Below are 26,259 nucleotides of genomic sequence, written 5' to 3'. Positions count from 1 at the left end.
TCTGGATGCATCTTCTGTCTCTCATCATACACGTGGCTCAGATTTTATTTCTTTTAATCGGTCTATTTTAAGTAGTATAGTAAATACGTGATTGTGTAACCACAAAAATGAGTTCAAGGGTGTCTCTCTATTAATGAGTCGGACTCAAACATCATTACTCCTTTGAAAGTGAATTGAGTGCATTTTATAACACTTTTCATAAATTCCAGAACAGAATACGTATATGAGTGGCTCAGCCTTTTTGGATGTGGATCTTTGTGTTCTGTTTTTGCTTCATCTTCAAAGACTTAATCTGAAAACTTAAATGTGGCAGGATACTGCAGTAAAGAGCTCTCTCCTCCTTGTCTGTCTGGTCTAGGTGATAGTGATGCCTCTGACACGTCCTCAAAATTCCAATAATTGTAGAAAATACATGTACTTTTTAGAAATCTCTTTTTAGATATTAGACTGGATGCATTACTTTAAAATACATATTTGAGAAATGACTTTTTTTTAAGTGCTTTTTGTATCTATTATAGGACACGTTGATTCAGTAGACAATGAATTTTTTGAATTGAAATCAATGGTTGACAAAACAGGAGATCATTTTCTGTATTAAACAGTTCTTATTCTCTAAACAGATATTATAGCAAGGTCATAAATGTATATTATACTTACGTAACAGAAAGTATACATTCTCTTGTATTGTCAACTTAAGTATTTTCGAATTAGTAAATCATATGTTTTCTAGAAAGCCTTCTGCTCTCTCCCTTTGTGTGTTGTATTGCTACCTAGGCGTGCAATTTAATGTAAGGAGAAGTCAATTAAAGACAAATTTGTAATTTTTATGATACCTGTTTTAAAATATTGCCCTAAATTACTGTATTGTTGAACTACATCTAGTTGAGAACATGTAATTGAAAAACTTACCATTTATTTTTTTTCTTTCTGCTCCCAGAAATTGGAGAAACTCCCAGAAACATCATTAGAAGAGTCCTGTCATGTCCCATCTTAATTATTTTTGATGACACTTTTATGTCAGTAATTTCAATTATTAATTTTTTTAATAACTGAACACTGTAATACATAAGAAAATTTATGTGGTAGTAGTGTAGTGAGTATATTTAAAAATAGCTTGAGGAAGTTGTGAGTAAAGTTATTTTTACTCATTACAGACAGTCTTGCGTAAGGGACTTTTTGTCATGTGGTAGGGAGCAGGAACTGTTGAATGGCTTTTATTTCTTGAATAAGAGGATCATTTGATAGTAAAACTTTCACTGTTTTTTTTTGTTTGTTTGTTTTTTTGTGAATGCTTTTTAATTGAAAAGCAAACAAACAAAACCTTCCAATATTTTACCAGCTAGCAGTGACACCCGACAGGATAAAAATTTTATTTACTTTAAACAATGTACACATGTAAAACATCAGTTTGTTCCAGTAAGAATCAGAACCTCTGAAGTTCCTATGTAAAAAAAAAAAAAAATACTTGTTTGTTCGTTATAAAACATAGGAGGACCATGTAGTATCCTTACTTAATACATTTTGTACATCTGCTAGCTCAGTGATGCTAGTTGTATACAAGATATAATGGGACAAATCACAGATGATTGATGAAGGTGGAAAGAATACTTAACGTATTTTGCACTAAAAATGATCATTATAATAACAATTTTCCTAACCTACCACTGAACTGAGACTGGTTGGTCAAGTTAATATTGGTATAGGCAGAGGTGAGCCTTGAGAGAACTTCACAAAAAAGGTGTTATGCATTCATGTGGGATGAGTTTCAGGAGGATTTGTATTTTGTTAAAGAGCATTTTGTAGTTTGTGACTGATCAAAGGACTTTTTTCATCTGGGTGCTGGACTGTGTTCCAGTTTCTTGTGCTTTCTTGTGGCAGCAGCAGATCGCTATATGACCTAATCTGCGTGATTCATAATTTGATAATTTGATTTGATCCTGCAGTTCTCTCTGAAAGATCATGGGAGCTCTGTCTGAATAAAGAAGGAAAATTAGGCTTTCTATTTTTAATTGGCTTTTGAAAACAGATACAGGATCTGCAGCTTCCAAGATGGAAGGTACATCACTGCCAAGTCTTTTCAACATTTCACTTAAACTATTTGGTTTTAGTCAGTATTCATGTATTTAATTAAGTATCGTATATCCAGAAGGTGCATTTATCCTCTCCTCTAGGCACTCCTTGACATATTTAAAAATATATTTTTACCAACAGACTCCTCTAGGGACTCCTCCATTCCTTATAATTAGCATATAATTATCACCCAGCAGCTGAAGACATAGTTAAAATTTTGTGATTCCCCCAAAAGAGTTCTTCCAGATAAGCCTTGTAAGGCCTCCCCTGAAGGTCAGAAAAACCCAGAGCCCTCCTGTGTACATCACCAGCAGTTTTCATGGGCAGAGGTGCTGAACATGTGCAACCTCTATCAAAGAGAGGAAGTTCCGTTTTTTGAAGAAATGAGGATGTGTAGTCAATCATAGGCCCAATTTTATTTGTTTATTTATGCAGTACAGAAGTGTGACTTAGACTTAACAGAAATTCTGTTTGGTTTTAGTCTTCCAGCTGAATTTTTAAGATATTTTTTTCCTCTGCTAGCAACACTGCTTGTCTAGAGAATCTCATTTTAGAAGGTGCACTGCTCCTAGTTGAGGGAAGGGGGAAAACTGCACACCAGATTTCAGCTTTGTATCAGATATGCCCATAGATGTCTCCACATCTAGTAAAGCAAATGAAGTGAGTCTTTGTTTCTCAATTAAGGCTAACAGAAGAGACTGTGGGCGTCATGGTTTGTGAGACTCTCAAAGTTGCAAAAGTACAGTAACCTATGGTAAACGGCGGTGGCCTAAGGCCATTTTAAAACAAATTATATAGTAGAAGTTGTAGATCCTGTTGTTTAGGGAAAGTGTTTAAGAGTCTTGAGAATTGGTTCAAGAAGCTGGATTTCTGGGGTTGCTGAAAAATGGGTAACTCAATGACCTCTGGGAGAACTTGGTCTGGCACTGACTCTGGAAGCTGTTGGCTTCCAGAACAGTTTGAATGAAAGGCACTTTTCTTTCTCTCCGGTTGCAATCCACAGTTGAAAACAAATTGTACTTTACTATATTTTCTGGAGTACTGTGCAACTGTCTTAAGTAGTGTGGAGGTATAAACTGTTGCAGCTCTTTGCAATAAATCAGAGATTATGGGAGAGATAATGAACTATTTTGAAGTTTTGCACCCAAAGCACATCAGAGATGTGGCTATGATCCTCCTGTGGTCTTTCATATGTCTTGTTATGTTTTGATGGTTAGTAAAACCTCGTCCTAAGATCCACCTGGTATAGCATATTGCATCATGTCAGATGATGTATTAAGACAAAACTAAAAACGGGTAAAACAATCTCTAGAGTTAGGTAAGTTGTAAATGAATGCTGGGTATAATTTTGGCCTTTAAATTAATGAAGAAACACCCAGTCTCTAAACACAGTCACAGATGTTTCTGTGATCTGTGCTCAAGTTTAACATTACTGTCACAATTGCAAATTAATGTTGCTTATTAAGGAGGGAGAGCTCAAATACCCAGTTCCTGCTCTGTCATACGTATAATTAGTAAGACTTTGTTTTGAGCTTCACACGATAATGCCCTTTGAATTGGCTGGACTTGGCAACTAGCAGCTGTAATGCATCCAATTATAAGTGTATAGGATGATATTTTCTCTGATGCATACCCTTCCATTTCTTATTTGACTGTGTAGGCTTATTTTCCTATAGGAGTTAGCTATATTGAGCATAAAAGAAAGAAGTCTTTCAGGAACAACTTCCCTTGTGTTACAATCAATATTAAGAAATCTGATGTTGTAGTACACGCAAATGCAAACAGTGCAAAAGCAGACACTTTGATATTTCAGATAAATAGATTCTGCTGAACTCCAGTGGTGTATGGCATGTGCACAAGGAACAAGACCAGCCCTGTTTGAAAGCAGTATTTAAGAGCCCAGTTCTGCAAATGTAGGATGCGTGTTGTGATAGGAAGTCGCTTCTGTAGTCATGTGGTGAGCTTGCATTTTTAAATAGTTGGAGCATTTTTTTACAGAACTGCATTCTAAGTGTGTCTGCATCCTAGAAAGTATGAAAATTGGAGAGACATAGTAGTCCAAAACCATCTATGCTAATGAAACAATCCTATCTTTCTGTACTTCTTTCAATTTACAGTCTTTACACAAGTGTGAAGACAGTATTGTTGGAAGAATCTTAGTGATGATGTTCAGAACACACATAAACATGATTCCATTACAGTTATGCAGTTGAGATTGTCATCAGTTTGTTTGTTTGTTTTGTTCTGTTTTGTTTTCTAATTGAGCTGGAATACTTCCTGGAAATTAAGCCACAGGTTTCTAGATACCCAAGTATTTGGATATTATGTTAATGTAACTGAGGTGTAGGGTACAAAAATGGCAGGCTTAGCAACTATACTAGAATGTTCTGTTAATTGATTGAAAAGTAAGTTTGACATAAGACTTCTAATTTATGTCATGTTGATTTGTGATTGCAGTTTGCCTTTTGCATTTGATCTGAGATCTACAGTAGTGAGTTTGTACTTGAGTACCACACTACTTGAGTTTGTGAGTTCTTGCACCAAGGTTGAGTAGGTGTTCAGTATCTGGAGATAGTAATGTTTGTTACTCATTCTGCAGTTAAAAGTGACTAAATAAGCTAGAGGGGATCAAGAAAGCAAACTAGTTCTTCCATGGTAACTATTTTGCTTTAGCAAAGTCCATTAGTACTAGAGAGAAGAATTTTCCAAGTGCTGAGCTTGTTCAAAGCTTTGTAGCTCCATTAAGTAGGTTTTATATGGGCAGAAGCTAAGGTAATTACTTTCCATCATAAAAGATAGTTTTTCAGTAGTGTCCTTGTGTAGATGAACGTACAAGTAATATTATCTTATGTTCAAAATAGTCTTGGGAATTGTACTAATCACACAAAATCCTGTAAATTACAGTAATGTGCCCCCATAATCTTCACTAGCTTTTCCCTTTTGCCCCAGATAAGGGGATAAAAATATTTCAGCATCATCTTTTGCTTAGAGTTAAAATGGTTTAAGTCTCACAGTACTCTTAGGCTGAACTTGATATGACCCAGTCTGTCTGAAGCTACAACTTCTACTTAATTCCAAATGCTTAACAGAGGGCGATAAAGAATTGCTGAAAATTTGAATTCTTCCTTCCCTTGTGTTTTTATTCTCAAACAATCTTTACAAAGGACTGTTTTCGGAGAGTAGAGTACAGTCTTTTGTCTCCGGATAAAATTGATGGCTGAAAATGAAAGAATAAAGAAGGCTCTCTATTCATGTCCCCACGTCTTTGTTTCAGTGGGCATTGTTTCAGTTTATAAGAGTTGTTTAGTACATACAGATTGTTGGAAAGGCTGAAAGATTCCCAGGCGCATCAGTGCAGACTTGTTATAAAATCCTGTTATCTCCTCAGCTGCCCACCCAGGACCTTTTTTGTTTCAAGGATATGATGAAAGGCTATTTTTTCTTCTCTATCACATTTGCTTTGAGGTCACCTTTTATGCAGTAGTTTAAACAAGTCTTACTGTTTTTCTTTCAAATTATAGAAACTTTACAAAACCTGTGATTTGAGTTCTAAAGCTGAGGAAACTAGCAGCTGGAATCGCAATTATTTTTGATTTACCGTGTTTTCATCTTTAAAAACATCAGCGTTTGAAAGGGCTAGGTTCCAGCTTTGCAGCTGACACAGTCTCCTGGTCATTTAAGCCTCGTTCCTTTCTTTCAGTACTTGTGTGTTTGGTTTCTCTTTAACCGTATAAAAACTTAAAAGTACTTACGTAACTCTACACAGGTGAGCAACTTGTGTAGTGTGTAAGTCAGAGAGAAACCCCTGTCACAATTTAAGTTAACTGGACACCTGGTAATTAATTACAAGTTCTTGTCCTGTGTGCTTACCTAGGTAGCATACTAACTTGGAAGTGGGCAGTTAATTTTTATTGCTAGTGTAAGTGTTGAGCTGCTTGGTTAGGATCATGTAGGTGTAAGTGCATCTGACTGTGCTATGAATCCCTCCTCGTATTAGTGGTAAAATTATCCTAATAGGAGTTGGCATGCTGAGCTTGGCCTCACGTGTCAGTGGAGAGGCCGCATTTCTGCTGGATTCCTCTTCCCTGGAAGACAGCCTTGTTGACAGCTTCTGATGAAGAAAGCTTCCACTCCTGGAGTGCCACCAGTTGGCTGTCCTGCTGTGTACCACAGCATACTGCCTTCTTGGGTTTGCCACGTAATGGTCTGGATAAGCGTGCCTCTGTCAAAAAGGGATTTGGTTTATAGACAGCACGCAGTTAAACGCGTGGAAGCTAATCTCAAAAATTTTGATTGTGCTAAGACACAGAGCAGTCGCAGATAGCTGCGTGCTTGAAAAATTCCAGTTAAAAGTGCTGATAAACCCGTAGGCAGACTGCAGATCGTGGGCTGCAGCCCTCTTACCAAGCATGTCTGGAGCCAAGAGCGCAGCAGTAATGTAAAATTGCAGTGCTCGACCTCCAGGCCCAGTGAATCTTGCCTTCCAAACAGGTGGCACAACCACTGCAAGAGGTGATGAGCGCTCTTCCTCCACTGCGTGGGAAGTGCACGATCCTTGAGCTTAGGATTTCAGTGTCTAATACCCTGAATGAGTGCTCAGGAAGGTGGTAAATGGGTGTAGCACCATCATCTCCTCTTTCTCTCTTTTTTTTTTTTTTTTCTTTTTTTCCTCCACTCCCTGTTTCCTGTTGGGCTTGCTTTGCTAAGTGTATGCAAGCATGCTTACATGGCCCTGAGCAGATCGATTGATGGAAACCCATCTGGGAAAGTAAAAAGGAAAATCTAATTAAAAGTCTTGATCAGATTTAGGTATAAAATCGCAGCACAGTCGCTCGTGTTGTCAAAGACCATGTACTACATCTGGGCATGCACATGGATAGGCTTTTATTTAGCATGGGGGAGTTCATCAGGTTTTGCAAGGGGTTTTAGGATGTCTGTGATAGAGATTGGCATAGGCTGGTGTGGGGCCTTGTGTGGTCTGAAGGGGTTTTGCTGTATTTGGTCATTTAGGCACATGGAAGCTTGGCTGTTGTTTTGTGCAGCACTAAAATGAGACAAAAACAATCCACTGAAAAGAGATCTTAAACTTTTGCCACAGAAAACTGGATTTATCTTTTTTTTCACTTAGTAGCAAAATGTCCTGAAACTAACTTAGCAATCAGAATGATGTTTTAAATGTGGAACTCCAGAGAACAAAAAAAAGTTTCCACATGCTGTTGTATTATAGGTCTTAATAAAAAGTCACTGATGAAACTTTTGAAAATGTGAGTTGAAGGGAAACTTTCTTACAAGTGAGAGAACAAACAGTTTCAATGGCTTGTCTTTAGCCTTGTTGTGCAAATTTAATAATGAGCTGCTCTCTTTCTAACTTAACATTCCTTTGAAATAGATGGGGATTGATGGGGATTGCGTTTTAAACGTTTGACTTCCTACGGTATCTGTTTAAATACTAACATAAATGTAAGTTCTGTTAAGTTACTGCAAATGTAGCACTCTATCTTAAGATACTGGTACTGGTGCAACCTCACATGCAAGTACTCTAAATAAAGCATTTTAAATCAGTAGCTGGTCTTTCCTGTCAAATCTATCTGGCGGTGGAAAAAGTTGCTGTTTGGTTTTGTGTAACATTTATTTCCAGAGGAAGGAATGTTTTTGTTCCCCCTACGTTTCCACTTTGGTCTCAATGGCTGATTTAGTTGAAATGTTCAGTTGTCAGAAGAATCAAGATTGTGTATTATTTAGATCTTACCAGACAAGTGGGACTTGTTCCTTCCATTCCAGTTATCAGAGAGATTAACCCTTTGCCCTTGGACTTCTAATTGCAGTCGTTTAGAAACAAAGATGCTGTTTGTACAAGATAGCAGCAAAACGGAGTATGTGCCAACTGGAATGTTTCTCTGGTGAATGAGGGTTGCAATATTACATAAATTTTATTTTGCATTTCAGGCACCAATAAAAGCAGCTTGTGAAGACATGTTGTGCAAGACGGGATTTCCTGAAGATGTTCACAGTGCCGTCGTGTCGAGGAGCGTACATGGAGGACAGCCTCTACTTAACGGTACTGTTAGAAAAGATGTTTTGGCTTTTATTTCCTAGAATATTCACCATAAATCAGTCTGGAGCGTTTTCATTCTTAGGATGCAAACGCTTTCAGGAAGGAACATCTGCTCTTCTGTGTTTATTTTTTGATTATTATCATAGGACTTAGAAAATCTGTTGGCATTAATGGTAGCACATGCACCTATATTGACTGTAAATACTGTATTGCAAGCCTCCCCGTGATAGTGCACTAATCTTTCTCAGAATAGCGTTGCCACTGATACTTTCTATTACAAATGCTGAACTCATATGTCATCAACCTATAATTAGAACCCATGTATGAGTGACAAAAAGGTGAAGAAAGTTTCTCTTCTGCTTTACAGTTCCCAGAGAAGCACTGCAGTTATGCCCAGCCTTAGTTCTCAAATTAATGTGGGGATGGTTCCTTTACTAGGGAACTGTCCTGGGCAGCAGTCTTAATGAGACTGGAGTTCCCACAGGAGGGTAATGGCCACAGCCCTGCCTCTCCATATGTATTTGTTGGACAGGAGGCGGCAAGTCTCTGACCACATGTAGAGAATTAAGTGATTATGTTCCTTATGTACCTGCCTAAGATGGGGGAAACAACCACAGGCAACAGCACCGGAGCGGATACTTTAATAAAGACAACAGCATACGTTGATTGCTTCTTCCTGGTGACCTGAGGAGAGGCACCTTTGGAAAGCAAGACACGGGATGGGGAGCAACACCGAGCGTGGTTGTCTGTGAGCCCTGCTCAGTGACCACTGCTCTCGGGGCTCGGTGAGGAGCCCTGCCAAGAGGCGCAGTGGTAATGCCAGTGCTATCTCTTGGACAGAGCGCTGCTGCTTCACCCTGGCACGTATCTGTGTCTGAATGGCACCGTGCCCAGAACAAGGCTAGCCAAGTCCCCAGCTAGCAGCAGGCTCCACCAGTGCAAGCCCTCGCCTCTGTGCGGGATGCACTGAAGTCAGTAGGTCTGTCCATGTGCCCAGGAGTCGTCCAGGTGGAGAATTGGGTTCACTGCCCTTTTTATGTCTCTTTCCTTCAGGGGTAGAGTAGTCATCTGTGTAACATAGAGGCATGTGCTCTGAACTTTTCTTAGACTTCCCAAGCAGCTAAGTTTCAGCATAAAATTTTATGGAAGAATAACGTTTTTAAAAACGTGTTAATTTAACTGTTTTATAAAATGCTAGCATCAATGTTGTAGCTTTCTTCCATCTAATTCTGAAATTGTGGAACTAAGAACATCAGTTTTAGACAGTTTCAAACACATCTTAAGGACTAATTTAATTTTTCTCTCGCAAATAAATATGGTTACACAGATCAAGACACTTAAATGAAAAAATTCTAATGAGTCTACAAAAGAAGCAAACAAAGCTATAGTCTTGATTTTACATGCTGCATGTATCAGTATTTCTCCTTAATTATATTTTTAATTATATTTTTTCTCCTCAATTATATTTTTACAGACCTGTGTTGTGCTTTTGAGTAGTGGAAACTTGAATGCAGGATTAATTGATTAGCTTTAGTCTATCTAAATTTAAGTTATTAAAGTTTTTTCTTTTCAGTTCCAAGAAATTGTATTTTACCACCATAGACTTTTGCTTTTTTGAAGAACAGCTTAGAAATTCATGCATTAAGTTACACGTTCTGCCAATTGAGAAAATAATGAAAAAGAAAGAATTTACCTCACTGTTCCAAGCAGGAGTTAATATAAGGCTCTGCAGTAGCCATTGGCACTGAGAACTCCTTTGGTAGATGATACACAAACCTGGAGCAAGGGGCAGAAGCAGCAACAGGTAGCTCAAAAGGCACCTGCTTTCCAAAGGTGCTGTCTTGAAACCACTGTTTGTTACTGATAAGTTATGCTGTTGATTAATCATCAAATGGAGATGACACAGTATTGAGATCTACCTTGTCACATGAAAGCTGTCTTTAGTGTTCATGGAATTGACCCTTTCTGCAGTTTCTTTCATTTTTTTTCTACTAGCTGGGAACTGCAGTGAACTGCCAGCTAATTCCTTCTTAGCATTACTCATACGAATCCAATGATAATGACTGACCAGCCTTAGCTGTTTTTGAACTAGTAACATACCGATGGAAAACTGACTTCCTTTTTCATTACTCATCACAGTCACACAGTCCCTCCTGTTGCTTTTTAAAATTTTGATGTGAGTGAGGCATACCGTTGATTTGTCCTTGAATGATATTAAAATGCATAGCATTTTAGGGAAGTAGGAATAAGAAAAACCTTGCAGAGCATACAGTGTATATCACATCGTATCAACCGATTTTGAAATGACCTGGGGGAGTTTGTTTCCTGCTACCATTTCCTCAGTTGAATTACTGCAGTGGTTTATTCTTTTGAAAATTCTGACATGCTTAAAAGCATATAATTTGCTGGTTACACATAAACATACGGTCCATCATTGCATAGCTTTGACTTAAATTTAATTACACTGTCATTTTGAAATACTATTGTTGTCAAAAGCCTATTTTCTGGTTATTAAACTAGATTCAGATGACGCTAGAAGTTATGTATAGTTGCATGACATTTGCTTCTTAAGTATAACCATGGGCCTGATTCTGATCTCAGTGGCCTCATGTATATCTAACTGCATGCTTATACTAGTATAAATTCAGAAGTGACACATGTATAACTATAGGTTTCCTATATGTTTTAGAAATGAAAGCTTTAATTTCCTTTGAATTTGTGCATTGATACAACAAGCGTATAAGCTTTATGATCTCAGCCAGCTGCAGAATAATCTCAGTCTGACTTGATGTTTTCTTGACATGTTATTTCTTAAAATATTGACCAAGAAAATGACAAGATGCTTAATATCTCTCATGTTTATATGCTTTTATCTTGACCACTGGGGGACAAGCCTTCTCTAAGGCCTTCAATTTCCATCTCTTTCACCAAAATGTAAATAAGATTAGAATCATCATATGACTTGTCGATCCGTGACTTTGAGTTATTACAGTAATCTGGGGTATCTGTTTTTTTAAGTATTATTATAGGAAACATTTCCATATGAGAGTATGGGGCAGCATTTTATCGCACAAGATGTGATAGTCTACATTTTCTGGATGGGGTTCTTTTTCTATTCCTATATTCAAATGGTTTTGTACTCCTACGAAGGGTCAGACTCCTGTTCCTATTACGTTAAAAATACATCTTTTTAACTGATAATGACTTTCTCCATTTATGCATATGGCTAGGATATGTCATCCTCTGCTAGTTTGTCCTTCTATGCATGAGTGCATATGTTCAGCTGATATCCATGCATTCAGTTGTCATTGAATGTGGAAAATTGGTGGAGGAATATATTCAGAATAATAGAAATTAGAAAAGGGATGATGTGGGAGGGTAACGCTTACTAACTGGGTAGAGGGAAGGAAAGAGGGAAAAGAAGATAGCTGCCCTTGGTTTAAGGAAGAACTGGGAACCTGTTGAATGGACAAGGTACAGCTAGTTGGAAGACTAGGCAAAGGAAGCTGGAATCATCTCCTTCAGCAAGTGATAACTGAGCTGTGTAGGAAATATCCTACAGTATGGTATATGTCCTGTTCTTCTGGCAGTGTGTCACTGGTGTCTGGTGCTTCCATTTTCCCCTCTTCCAGCCTTAGAGACTCTTCAAAGCTGCTGTCTTAAGCTTTGCCTTGTACTTCTTATAAGACAAGAAAATGCCCTATCTCATCTATTATTTCCTATTTCTCATTGAAATTTGTGGCAAGTCAACGTACAACGTGCTCGAGTAAGTAAACACATGTGAGGAAGTACAGTAGGTTTAGTTCTGAATTTATCAAGTTCTACATGTTGTTTCACCTGGCATTGGTCACTCCAGAGGAATTATGGTGACTTCACCAAGGTGAGCTCAGAACCAACACCTTCAAGGGAGGTGGGGGGGAAAAAGGAATAGTCTCTGAAACAAAATTAAAAGAAACACATCTAAAAAGTCTGTCTTCCTCATAAAGCTGTGGAGCTTTTTGGGCCCCTACTTCTTCTAGACTTTGATATGCTTTAAGTATTATAAGATTAAAAGTCCAATATTAAATAAAAAAATCCTATGCAAGTAACTTGCCAGGCTTCACCTCTTAGAAGTAGATACCTAACCCAAATTACAGACACACTATTTCTTTAAATATAATATAATTAATGCTTGGAGGATTCAGTATTTGGAGAAGAAGAGGTTAAGTCAAAGAGGGAGTTCCATTTAATATAATAAATGTCCTTGCTTCAGATGGTTTTATCACAGTTCTGTAGTTCATGCAGTTAAAAAAATAAAAGTAAGGCTGTTTGATATGCATATTGAGCCTGTTTATCAAATCTTTGTTCTACATCCTGTAAATTCCAAGATAAAAACAATGCATTTCTACTAAAATCATCTACCTAGCGAGGTTGCATGAATGGAATTGCAGAATCATATCTTAAGCTTCCAGATTTTTAGTCCAATAATCTATTTCATTATTTTTTTTCTTTCACATAATTTATATTAATATTTGCCCTGCTACTAAATTAATGATTTTAGTTCTCTGCTAACCAAATCTGCTGTGTAGGCAGGATCCTTAGATGTATTGTTTGAGCACTGTGTAGCTACAAATTATTTCTAAGTTCTCTCAAGTTGCATAGTAGTAGAGGAAAAAATATCTTGTCATTGGTCACTGAGATGAGCAGTGATTATGGGTAACACCTCAATTCTATGAGTGATGTAAGCTGAAAGGAGTCAAGAGACCTTACACCTTTTGTCCTTTCAGAGGCTGGTCCCAAGTGTTCATGAAACCATGAATTGAATGGGGTTGGCCAGCTGACCTGGGGTAAAACTCACACTCCTCTTCCGTGGGTCTTTGCTGAAAGATCTTGTAGATTTAACAGAGCCGTGGTATCCTTGCTGCTTTTTCTCTTCTAGCAGTGAACCTCAAAGTAAATAATGTTTGTTTTGATGCTTTGATATTTGGTGACAGAATTTGATTTTGACGTTCCCAATGACTGACTCTATAGCTTACAACTGAAAATAACACTTACTCTAAAACGATCCTGAAACCTGTTGTTGGGAATGTGAGGCTTGGGAGAGGAATTTCCCCCTTGTTAGCATATTTTGTGCAGTGTTGGTCAGCATCTTTGGTTCCCCTCAGCATTTGGTGTCTCCCTGTGTACTGTCACCTGTGGTGCCATCTGCAGGTGCATCCCCATGCACCTGTGTGGGTAGAACCTGTGTGCTCTGATTCAGTCCATCTTCAATGAAGAACATAATTACTTCCAAAAGTCATCATGTTTAAAACAAAGCAACAGTGCTTCTTTTAGGGCTGACATTTTATTCCTTGCTTTAAAAAAACAACTTTAATACAATTGTATTCTTGCTATGCTAGTTTACGCTGGCTTCTTTGATATTCCAGTGCACATTAACCATACATCTAGGGAAAGTGTTTTTAGCAGAATCATACTTTCCAAGAGCGAAATTATTATTTCACCACAAAAAAAAATGTTTGTGGGTTGTTTTTTTGTTACTTTTTTCAACGAATAATAAAAAAATAAAATGGTAACTGCTTTGTTTGAAGTCTACTTGCCTTAAGCAAAAAGACAAGTTGACATGTTCCTTCTAGGCAGACAGCCAAAGAATCTCAGATGGATGGGGTCTCTCTGTGAATTGCTGGCAAACTGAAAGAAATTGTTCAATTTTTCCCAAATGTCTATTTTTTTTTTCTTTTTGAAATTCTCTTTTTGCACAACCTACCCGTACCCATCCCGTTGCCCCATGTCACAAAGAAAACTCCACTCAACAAACAAAAAAACACCCTTCAAGTTACACTTCCAGGCCCTAGTGGAACTGTGAATTTTTTTTTAAGAAGCTTATGTTGGGGATATATTTGTTTTTCTCAGCAGTCCTGCTTAACATTTAGTAGGTTTGTTTTTGGCCTTTCACTTGTGAGGCAGAGCAAATTTCAGTGCCGCTATTCGGTGTTGCTTTTCCTATTGTTCTATTTTATGTTAGAGTTGTATTCCAGTTCTCACTCTCATGCCTTTTAAATCCTTTTTCTCTTCTTTTCTCAAACAGCTCTTCTGTTTGTCCTTTTTTTGTTCCCCATAGTGTCTTAAATTCTCTTGTGTCAGTGTTGAGCTTACTATCCTGGATTGGTAGAGCTTCCTCTATTTGCTTTTACTACACCAGCACAGTGCCTGTTTTATGATTTTTGTTGTCTGTTTATCCACCAAGCTCTTAACTTATTCTTGGGTACTTGTTCCCTGAAAAACAGATCTTGCTTTTGCTGAAGCAAGAGAGGGTTTTCCTACTCCCTTTTCTCCAATTCTTAGTTAAATATAGGATACATTGTGGAGTATACACAAAACATACACTCACCTTACTGTACAGTGATAAAATATCTACTTGAATGGTGACTACTTTTTTTCTTTCTGTTACTTCTGTAAAATTCTGTATGCAATCTGTATGTGATATCCAATTTTACTCTTCAGGATTGAGCTACTGATCAACGTTGGTATTTTCTCATTGCAAGTTTGTATGCTAAACGTTATGTATATAAACAATAAATGTAAGTAATGGAATTCAACAATGTATTGGATGTGCACAGATGACAAACATCTAATTTCAGAAATGAAATTCCATTATCCCTCAGTGGGCCCTAAAGCTGTTATGGAATATAGCATCTGGATCAATTTGTATATCCAGTATTAGAGAATTTATCATTTGCGTTCTAGAGAAGAAGCCATTCTGAAAGAAACCTGCAAACATACTAATCAAAATGCTTTCTTCTTATGGAATATTTCAATTAGGTTGGTAATACATATATTAAAGGTGTGTTCTTTGTGTTAATAATAATAATAATAGAAAAACAAGAAAACTAAATGAACTATTCTGTCCATTTTTTCCCAGAGAAGGAACTGGACTCACCATTATTCCCTACAAAAAGAATTCTATTTCTGTTTCTACTGTAGGTTCTTGCAAATAAATCTTGATAAAGAGAAAAGTATACTGATGGAGAAATTATATGGAACCTGAATTGTTGCAGTGCGCTGGGATGTGTAAATTACTGTCTTGGTTAATTAGTCCAGCTCTGATACTCATTTCTGTTTATGGTGCATTTACTTGGAATGCACTGAATTAATTAGTATTTATTCCCTTTTCCTATATTCAGCTGGTTACTTATGAGGATCTCAAATGCAATGTCCCTTCTCCGTGCAGAAATACAAATTAGGAGAGCCGAGTCAGCTGCCTCAGTAAGCTCTGGGCATGGCTCAACGGGGGATGGCAAAGTAGATGTATGTTTCTGCCTCTGAAGCTGGCTCTAGTTTCATACTGTTTCTAACGCCACTTAGCATAGCCTTAGCTCTTGCTTTAAACTATGCCATCTGGCCTTGGTTCCCAAGGGGCTGTTATTTCTCCTGGAGTCACTGTAGTTGGAGCCTTCTCCAAGGCTGACCCGTGCTCCAGGGGAGGCTGAGGGGAATGGTGGTTACAGAGCTCTGTGAGAGGCTCTCCCGAGCAAACAAAGGTGCCCGGAAGGGTAGCAGATTTATTCAGCAACGGGAGACAAGTTTATCATCACCCAGCAACAGCACCATTAAGAATTATATATATAGAAATCAGTATGTCTAACACAAGGAGTAAAACCTTGGGTGAAGCCGCCTGTGTCAGCATAATGTAGGACACGTGGTATGTATAATTATGCATTCAAATGATCACTTAAGATCTATTGTTGACTTGTCATCTTTCTAACAATCCAGAAGACAAAGTTACCAGAGCATCCCATTGAACTGATGTTATAGGGAAATGCCCTTATTTTACAGAACATATTAACGTACTAAATAAAGAAAAATTCCAGTAGTACTTAAACACTTGATGACTATTTTAAATCAAATACTACTCTGTTTCTGGCTTTAATGTCAATCAACAAATCCAGATACAGTTTGAACTGCTCTCATTTTGGTTGAATGCAGTGAGAAAGATTCATTGCTTTTTGGCTGAATGTGTGATGGCCATGAGCATATGCGTTAAGCAAGAGATGGTAACTTTCAGAAGAGTTCCCCAAACCTAGACATCAGTCAGCCCTGCTGAACTGAGGATACAGGATGGACAGAAGAGAGTACAAGGAAACAGCATCAGATTGCAGAAGGAAGGGAAATGGCTGGAATTGCTGTTATCTTCTAATTAGGCTGTAAGGAGGAGGAACTGGCCTTTAGTACCCATTAAAGCCTTCCAATTTAACACAGTGCAGCTGGTGTTCCAGCCCTCTGTATATGCTTCAGCTGGGTCATTTGTTTCCAAGAAGGCAAGGAAGATGATGAGGGGGATGAAACTCTGGAGGGGAGATGAGACTGTGGTACAAGGAAGAGCCTTTTGAAGTTAAACTGATCTTATAGCCAGGATATGAGCTCCACTAAAGAAATACCCATAGCTGCACTCTATGGCTCCTCCTCTCTTCTGGAGGCAGCACTGGGGTTTGAGCTCTGGGAATCCATCCCTGGCTATGGAGCAGTGTGGACGAACACTGATTCATACCACAGGTGAATTGCTACCAGTAACGGTGTTGGATTTTTTTTTTCAGATTTGCAGGCTTGTTTTTTTTATAGGTTTGCAGTTTAAATGTATGTGAAAATACCAGCCTTCAGTAAAGCTAGGAGAGGCTGTCTAAGAATGCAGCTTTCTTCACTTGTCATAAGTACATTGCAGTGGTGTGGCTGTGAGGTGAATGAATTGTATCAGCAAGCTCACCTGACACAAAGCTGTTCCAGCTTCTTGTGGTGGACTGGTTCTCCGTGGGATTTAGTACGTTGCCAGTAGATAGTTTGGACTTGATGGAAGCAGTGATGGACCTTAAGAACAGTCTTTGGGCTTAAGACTGCTGTGCTAGATCTTCAGAGAGAAACCACAATACAGCTGTTCATATCACCTTCTCTGTCACTACCAAACTGGGTAGGTGGATGGATCTGGTTCTCTCTCTATGCTGTGACTCTGGTAAGCAACATCTTCCAGGGATCCAAATGTTAGGCAGTCTGAATAGTGCTGTAGCTGGCCAACACAGATGTGGGCTGCCATTCCTTCCCTCAGTGTGATAACAGTGAAATTAAAACAAGCTGCACATTTCCCATGGAGACGTCTTTCTGTGTCTGAAAATTCATCAGCTGGCACGAAGTGGACAGAAGTAGCAGTGACGCTCTGTGCATGTTTTCCTTTGGCCTTTTCCAGCTTTTCCAGCATTTCTGTTTCCTGTGAAGGTTTGTGCAGCTTGGCACTGGTACGGGTGAACGAGAGAAGAAGGGGAGGTGAGTTAGGGAGGAAAAGAGCTCTGCGAAGGGTAATGCGAGAAAAGGAGGTCAGAGCTGAATGAGACTCAGCAGCGCTGGAGTCTGTTAGTGCCTGTTTTTGGTTTTGGTTTTGTTTTTTTCCTCCCAGCACTGTAACTGAGAGCTTTTTTTTTTCTGCTGTTTTAATTTACCCCAGGGCAGGACTGCCCATCTGCCCTGGCCGATGCCTTTAACTGGCTTGTCCTGCCACCAGTAGTCCCACAGCACCGGGGCACCATGGTTTGAGTTCTTCCCACTCTGTTTTACTGTCCATTGAACTTTGGCTGAGTTGTGGGCAGCGTCAGAAATTATGGTCTGCCTGCTCGCCTCCAGGAGCAACTTCTTTCCTCCATGCTGTGCTGCCTTTCAAGAAGTAGGTTTTGTTTGTTTTTGAAAGTTAATAGCACATGGCTCTCAGGTTGTAGAGAAAGAGGAATTATTTAAGCCCCTCTGTGAGTTCCAGTTTAACATTCCCCTAAATAGGAAAGTTACGAATCCCTAAAAGCATAATTTGTAACATAAAAGCTATCAAAATAGCAGTGCAATCTGTTAAAGTGTTTAAAAATTTGATTCTCTGCAGTTTAAAATGTGAAATAAATGTACACTAATTGTTTTGAATGGAGATGAAGATGGTGTTTGAAGCCAGTCTTTAAAGGAATTAGTTAGATAGCACTGCAGTTAATGGTGGAGCACTATTTTTCTGTAATGGGCTCAGCAATGTTCTCTAATTAGCTTGCAAATTGATATTCAAATACAAGTAAACTGGCAATCAAATACAAGCAAAACATCTATGTAAATAGACTTTTGGTTTCTGCATTTAGCATACCTGTATCAAAATTATGTGTGCACATAGGGCTTGCTCGGGGTTGTTTTTCAGCACAGAGCTTTTATTAATGGTGGGTGACTGGTTGCGTTAGGTCAATGTTTTGGTTCAAGCATATGAACAGAGAGGGGGGGGAAAAAGCCTTTTCTTCCACAAGCGAGTGGCTTTTAAACATTAGTAGCAGATAATAAATACTGAGCATTTATGAGGGTTTTTCGGTCTTTTATTTCAGGTTTTGTCAACTAGCTGTGCACATAGGATTTGATGCATAGCTCAGATCAGTGGGAATTACTCTGACTTTCCTGGATTTGGATTGTGTTTATGTTCATTAATAGAATAATTGCTGTGCAGTACACCCGTTTATATATTAACTCTTAAGTCTTGTGACAGAAACTGGATGCATAAAATGTTCTTGGTGTTTGTGTTTTGAGGCTTTCTGCTGCACAGGCTTTTAAATCTTAAATTTAACTTCATGCCTGACTTAGGTAGTTTGTAAATGTACTTTCCTATGAAGGAGAACCATACAACAAAACTGGTGCATAAGAACTGTTAGGGAATGGTAAATAAAGGTCACATTTAAAGGTGTTTTTCTTTTTGACCCTTCATTCTCTAATCTATAAAACAACCAATCTATGAAACATTTCTGTCATTTATGTGCTGATATTTTGCTGGATAGCCTTTGTAAGTGTATCACTTGTTGATCAGGTGAACATGTGACTATATCAGTGAGTCAGTGATGCATTTTATAATCTCTGTGTATTCTTTCATTCTTTCTGTCCTGTTCATAGTGTTTGCTATTTAGCACTGGCTTTTGTGCCAGAAGTTGTTTGGAACAGGTTTCTCTAAGCTGTGTCCTTATCACGATTCTTTCATTAAATCTAATCGTTGTTTTTGTTTGCTGAGAATCAGTCTTCAGTGTTGGCTGTAGTTCTTCCCAGGAAAAAGAGGGGAAAAAAAAAAACAAACACCTTGTTTTAGTAGCTTTCTGTAAAGCACCTGGTACACTTCTTACCCCATAAAAATAACTTCTTATTCAGTATGTGTTTTTCTGTTCATATAACCACAATTTTCTTTTACTGTGATTTCGTGCATGTATGCACTTTTATAAAAGTCGATTAATTCAGTTCTTGGGGTATGGCTGATGGGGGAACATAGGTCCTTTTGAGGTCACCAGGTGAGATTCAGTCTTTCTTCTGTCTGCAGTAGCTGCTAACCAATAGCTTTTTGGTAGGCTGGTAGCTTCTTTTGCAGCAGTTTATGTTAAAAAGCTACCTATTACATAAAAGTAGAAAAAATGCTGAAATTAGTGGAAAGCGCGTGGGGAGTGTTTGTGTGTATGAAGGTAGCAGGAGAAGGTCAATACTGTAGCAATATTAGAGGTCTAGAACAGAGGAGCTATGAAATGGAGTGCAATTTTAGTTACTGGAGTGCTTATATGCAGTGTTAGGATACATTTGGGTAGGAGTTTAGACAGCTTGGAGCTGTCCATCTGGTGGGTTTGGGTGTCAGAGGTGGTTTTGCCTACCTAGGTCTAATTCTGTGTGTTTCCTGGCACCTGCAGTGCATATAATTTTGAAATCCAGAACAAACAAAAAAAAAAAAAAAAAAAAAGAGAAAAACCCTTGTTCGTAATGCTGCCTGTCACTGTCTGCACTTCGACCATGTTAAATCTCATTTAATTCAAATCTTGTCATTTGCTTCTATGGAAATTAAATATTTGACAGTGATACATGTCACTATTTATAAAAATGGATCACTTTGTCCTCAGAGAAGGTAATTTTTTTTCTTAGTTAATTGTTAGAAGTGCAAATGATCTGTTACTTATTTCCTCCTAATTTGTTGCAGCAAGGACTCTGTATCCTAAGGATGCTGAGCAACCAAAAAATAAATGCTGTCAGACACTAATGTAGAGAATTTTGTTAGCCTTCTATGGGTTCATTTGCCAGTCTTTGCTTCCTTTGGATAAACAGAGGTGCTCCTGGCCTTGGGACCAATTTTGCAGTAGTTTTGTGTGTCCACTCTGGTCTGCATGGTGCTGAAGCCTTGGTTGAGGCGATGGCAGTCTGTGGATCAGTGTTTTCTATATTCCAGCTGATCTTAAATTAAAAGTAAAGTTACTGAGGTGTATGTTCTGCTTAAATAAGTGATTTAGCACAAAGCTGCTTCTTAATTTTTGAAGGCACTTTTATAACGTAGTTCATCAATAACTGATTGATTGAATGAGTGAGCTCTGAATGTTTGTGTTCCTTGCAGGGACTGCAAACTTTCACTTACCCTTTTTGTAGGGGTCACCAAATAAGAGCTTAGAAAAAGCTGGGTTTTAAGCCTGCCTGCTATTTGCTGAAGGGCTGCTTCGTAAATTCTGTTAAATACTGTACAAGAATGCTCTCGTTGGGTTTGGTGAGGGAGAGGAACATGTTTCATTGCTTACCCCATTCCCTGATCTGCAGCTGCCTGCCACACATGGCTTTGCAACCCGTATGGGTTCAGCTGGAGCTGCTCGATGGATTCGGGACCTCCGTGTGTGCAGGGAGGTTAGTGCGCCTGCACTACAGCTCCCTGGTAAGAATCACTGCAGAGGATGAAAATGATGCTTGGAGACTTTATTTTTTTCCCCCCACTCTCAGGGATTGAATTATTTTCCTCCACAAATTCTGAAAATCCTGGAAGGTGAACTTCTGAGTTACCTCTGAATTGGATGGTACATGTTTTCTGTGATATTTTCTTTTCAAAAATTCAATGAAATAAGTTTGACTGCTTTAATGTTTAAAAGCAAAGAAATCTAAAGGAGTTTGGGGATACTTTGTTGTCAGTTTGTTCCCTGATTGTTGTTGGAGGTGGTTTGTATTTGTTGCTCTGGGTCAGAGTCCATGTTTTCAGCTTGCAAACAATGATCAGGGTCTGGTGAGGGTTCTGTAGAGTTCCCTACGCATTCTTTTTAATTGCAGTATCTTCTTGAAGAGCGTTGCTTTGTAGAATGTACAGAGATAGATAAAAGGGTTTGAGAAGCTGTTACACAACTCTATTAATAATGTCTGTCATGAGCCACAGGTATTTATGGTACAGATAATTTTCCAGGCTATACATAGTGTAAAAATATCACTGAAGGTCAAAACATGGTTTGTTTGCTTAGAGGTCTTTGTCTTTATTTGGTTGTATAGTTCTCAAGTCTCTGTTTGTTTTATTGCTTTAGTAAGAATCTTGCTGTCTTTCATTTTAAAATTCTTGCTAGCCATGCACTGATCTGCCACAGGATAAATTGAATTTTGAGACTACCATGCCCATAAACTAAGAAAGGAAAAAGGTCACCTTTGTGTGATAAATGCAAGCTGTGTTGTTACCATTATTCATGGTACATCACATAGTTTGTTAACTTTGTTGACTTTGCCAGCAACAAAAGGTAAAATGTTCTGTTAACAAAATATTAGTGTTAAGTCTTCAGAAAGAGCTGGAGATACCAAGAGGATGGTGAAGTCTGTCATACTCAATAAGGGACAGGCAAGTGCTTTTGGATTGTTTCATAGTGTACCAGCTTAGTTCTGATAAAATGATCACTTGTCTATGATTGAAAGACTTAAAAGATGCTGATGTGGGTTTATTGGCAAAGGCTGGGAAGATTAGGAGACCAATTTAGGAGATTGATTGCCTCAAGCTCCCTTACAGTGAGAGTCTATTTCCCCTAGTCTAGTGTATATAAGGATTGCAGAGCAGCAGCAGCAGTTCACAAATAGCAAAACGTATTTTGCTAGTGAAGGACAAAAACAGATGTAGAATAAAATAAAATTTGCTGATACTAGTCTGGCCTGTCCATCAGTCTCTTAGATCCGAATGAATCAAGAGGGTTGGTGCAGATATACTTACATGGTTATGGATGAGGTGGCTAAATTAAACCTTGGCCTCTGTTGTGCTTCAGTAATAGGTAGCAGGACCAAGGGCGGTGGACTAGGAGAGGGAAGGGGAAAATCATGCTCTGGTGATTAGGGACTGACTGAATGGCACTGCTTTCTGATATGAGTTACACTTGAAAGAAAACAACCCTACTGCATCTTCAATGATGATAGAGGGGCTTAGGCAGACATCTTACATCCAAGGTGAAGTATTACAGTTATGGTGACTTAAGGGTAAGTTGCTATTGAAAAGGGCAGTCACATCTCTTCCTAGCTCTACCTTGAGGTCCTAATGCTTCTCTTGCACTGGATATAGCACTTGTGCAGCCTCGGTATGAGGCTGATCGGACAGGCAACTTACCCTGAAGCAGGAGACAACTGCTGTTCCATTGGGTTGCCTTGTCCCATGACTGTGCTGCAGCAGCTTCCAAGGGTTTGTGGACTGCCAGGCCACCTCCTTTGGCAGCTTTTCCTCATTATAACCATAATACCGAAAGTGCATCTTAGCTGTGTTTATAAATATCCCTCATCCTCTACATCGGTCTTCATCCTGCATCTCTGACTGGCTAACAGTATTGCTTTGTTCTCGTTTTAGGTGCAATAGATCTGCAAAACCAGGGTGGTTGACTAGAGCATCTAATATGCAAATGACATGACCTTTCTGCTGTGATTACTTTTTTTTTTTTAATGAATATATAAATCATGGATATTCCACTGTTAACTGAAGCCCTTCTGTGAAATATGAGAACGATGTGCAGCGTTTTAATCTTTCTCCTGTCCATTCTCTTTCCCTCTGCTGTGTCAATACACTAGTGACCCCCTAAACAAATGTCAGCCTGTTCAGACCAGAAGAGTTTTAAGTCTTACTGCAAATACACAAAGCAGAATGAAGTAAGCAAGGCTGACTACCACAGCTGTAAAACACTTCTGTATGCGCCCAATCTTGAAATGCTTCTTCAGCCACCTGGGACCATGTAAAATATAACACTCCACCTGGGCTGCTCCAAGGGCTTTCCTCTAGAAAGAGTTTTGATGGATGGCTCTGCTGGAGCTTTCTGTGGTCACTGAAGGTGCCGCTGCCCCCACGTACTGTGCCAGCTCTCTGCTGGAGGCTGCCATCCTGCAGCAAGGTTGATCACAGGCTGTGTGCCTCGGCTGAGCCCCCCGTGGGTCAAAGCCTTGTGTGAACTATTGATAAGGATGTGCTAAAGCCAAGCCAGTGCCATAAGAACCAGGGTGGCTGAGACAAGATTGTTTCCTTTTGTCGGGTCTCACAAAGCACTGTTGGCAGCTGAGGGGCAAGGTAGGTGGCTGAGGATGGTAGCATGGGGGGGAGGCAGAAAAACCCCAGGGTTCCCCATTTTGGTCATAAGGACTTCTAAGGCAGTCTTCAGAACTGGTCCACAGCTGTTTTCTGCAATGCATTCCTGTGGTGGCAGGGCTTGGAGCTCTTCAGGCACAAAATGGTCAGAACTAAGGTTGAAGTCTTATTCCTAGTGTTTCTACTGTGGCTGGGGGGAAGGGGGGGGGGGGGGGGGGAGGGAGTTTAAAATATATCCATGTAATAATTAAGCTTGAATTGAAAACAACTGGAATGCTTCTATTTAAGCTGAAGACCATGACTTGTTTTTGTGACAGCATTTTTGAAGCTTCCCTTTCAAATTATTTACTCCAGAGAACTTCATATAGTACGCTCTGCTTCTCCTCTCAAATTAGTGGTCAGCATAAAAGTAATTCATCAAAACTGGTTGGTTTACATAAGTATAAATGTAGTATAAGACAGGAAAATTAGTTCCAGAATTTCGGAGAATACTGAAATCCAAATGCAAATTTGGTTAGTAGTTTAAAATCAGTGCCAAATTTGTAAGTTTCTAGGATGGGGCCAGGCTCTTCAGTGGTCCCCAGGGACAGGATGAGAGGCAACAAGCACAAACAGAAACCCAGGAAGTTCCAGCTGAATATGAGAAAACACTTCTTTACTGTGAGGGTGACAGAGCTCTGACACAAGTTGCCCAAGGAGTCTCTTTCCCTAGAAATACTCAAAATCAGCCTGGATGCAATCCTTTGCAATGTGCTCCAGGTGACCCTGCTTGGCAGAGGGGTTGGACTGGATGATCTCCTTCCAACCTCAGCAATTCTGGGATTCTGGTATTCAGATTTTTGCTTTTTCAGAATACCTCTACTGGGGAGAAAAAAAAAAAAAAGAAAAAAAAAAGATAGTTCTGTAGATCTTACATTCTGGAAAAGATACGGAGGTTATTTTTATGTATGTTATTTGGCAGTTATAGTGAATGACAGTCGTGCTGGCTTCCTGTTCAGGGATGAATAGGAATAAGATGTCTCCAGAGACTAGTAATTAACACAGTTTTCTGTATGCTGAAGACCAGAATATATCTGATGGCATAGATGTGTTTCTTCAGATACAGATTTCATGATAGCTGATATTATTTTAGTCTGAACCAGTGGCCAGGAATTATGCTGCTTGCTGCTTTTATGATTTAAACGGTTTCTTAGTGTGGGTTTTCACTTAAATGAAAGATGGATGTTTAATTGAAAAAAAAAAAAAAAGTACAATCAGAATACTGATGTGCAACTGCATAATCTAAACATCCAAAGTTACATTAGCTTTTCATGTTGGTTTCCATGGATTTTTTTTTTTTTGTCCTTGACTTCTAATGAGTCTATTAGCTACGAGCTATCTCAGTGCCTATGGGCAGATCCTGATTCTGAAACAAAAAGCTGACAGCTGTGGCCAGAGGGGGCTCTTCAATGCAATATAGTGCAGCTTTGCCAATAACTTTAATTTCCTTAACAGACTTTTTTTTTTTTTTTTAAATAGGGTGGGAAGGAGGGATGCTTTCATTGTTGAGACCCAAAATTATTGAAAGTGATGTTCTTTTTTATTACCTTGTTTCTTCCATGTTAGAAATATTTTGTGATTTTATGAGAACACTGAGATAATGCATCTGCAGTATTTAGACAGAAATATTGCAGAATAACTTCCTCATCTATTACAGTAGACTGTAGTACTAGAAAAAGTAGAGCCATTTCAAGGAGTACTAGAAAGTTGGTAGTATTCAGGGTTTCTGGAATCCTGTACAGAGAAGTGAATGTGATTATGCAAAGATGACAAAAATTTAAGGTTTCGATTTAAAAGAAATGCTCAAGTTTGACATATTTGAGTTTGTGTACCTGTTGGTACACAAAGTGATCAATAAATAGTTCATGATAGCTAACATGCATCTCAGTCTTACTACAGGTATTCTGGGAAAGGAAGAGGAAACCATGAGGAAAATTAGATTTGGTAGCAAAAGCCTCAATTATTTGATGAACTTCACAATGGAGCTGTCTTTTGATTCTAAATCTCAAGTTGGAAAATGCTTTGCAAGGCAAAATACAGAACTTCGCAATTTCATTTGCAGTTATCATTACAAGTTAGGACTGATAGTTACATGTTAGTTTTGTAATTTTTCATATTTCTGTCCAGCTGCAATAGATCTGAAAACAAGGTAGGCCTCTTTCTCTCAAAAGATAAATGCTGTACCCTCAGTGGTAATTAAGTTGTATAGGCTCAGCTTTCATTAGATGCATTGCTTTGTTTTTTCGTTTACATTTTCCAAGCAGCAGAAAATAGTGAAATTTCATCACTTACATTCTGTGCGGAAGTTGCAATCAAATCTTAAAATGAATTTATTTTGTAGAAATACGTGGTTAACATTGAAGATGAATCGTTCCATACAATTTTTTTCCTTCTCTTGACACCGAAGTAATGCTTTGTGCTCCAGTGTTATTCTGAGACCGTCCTGATGCAACTTTCGTCTTCAGAGTGCTGTCCAAAGAATAGTCAGCTGTGTTGCAATATGGGTCACAGTCAATTTTGCTGGTACCTTACATATGCATTTAAAAATTAGAGCTATTGAAAATAATGATCATCTTCTCAGGCAGGTATCAGACGTTGCTCTGATTAATCTTTCATTCAGTGTCCCTGTGGGTTGCAAGCTATTACCACAGTGCTCGAAATCTTTGTTTTACTTACTTAAATTCATTCTGCTATATTCTATTCCCCTTACAGAGCATCTCCTAGAAAAACATTAAACAACAGAGCTTACATCTTT

The 26,259-nt window shown here is 38.7% G+C and overlaps 1 protein-coding gene across 1 annotated transcript in view; it reads left to right on the top strand.

The window, feature by feature from the left end:
• CDH2 (cadherin 2) overlaps window positions 1–26,259 on the top strand; it is a 118,755-nt gene that overhangs the window by 3,122 nt on the left and 89,374 nt on the right. The window contains exon 2 of the mRNA XM_027452186.3: window positions 8,017–8,128. Within this exon, the coding sequence (XP_027307987.1) occupies window positions 8,017–8,128 (112 nt within the window). The remainder of the gene's footprint in view (window positions 1–8,016; window positions 8,129–26,259) is intronic.

Source organism: Anas platyrhynchos, chromosome 2 (assembly GCF_047663525.1).
Source record: "Anas platyrhynchos isolate ZD024472 breed Pekin duck chromosome 2, IASCAAS_PekinDuck_T2T, whole genome shotgun sequence".
NCBI lineage: Eukaryota > Metazoa > Chordata > Aves > Anseriformes > Anatidae > Anas > Anas platyrhynchos.
The sequence above is the reverse complement of the archived record's forward strand: the minus strand, read 5'-3'. Positions and strand labels throughout refer to the sequence as shown.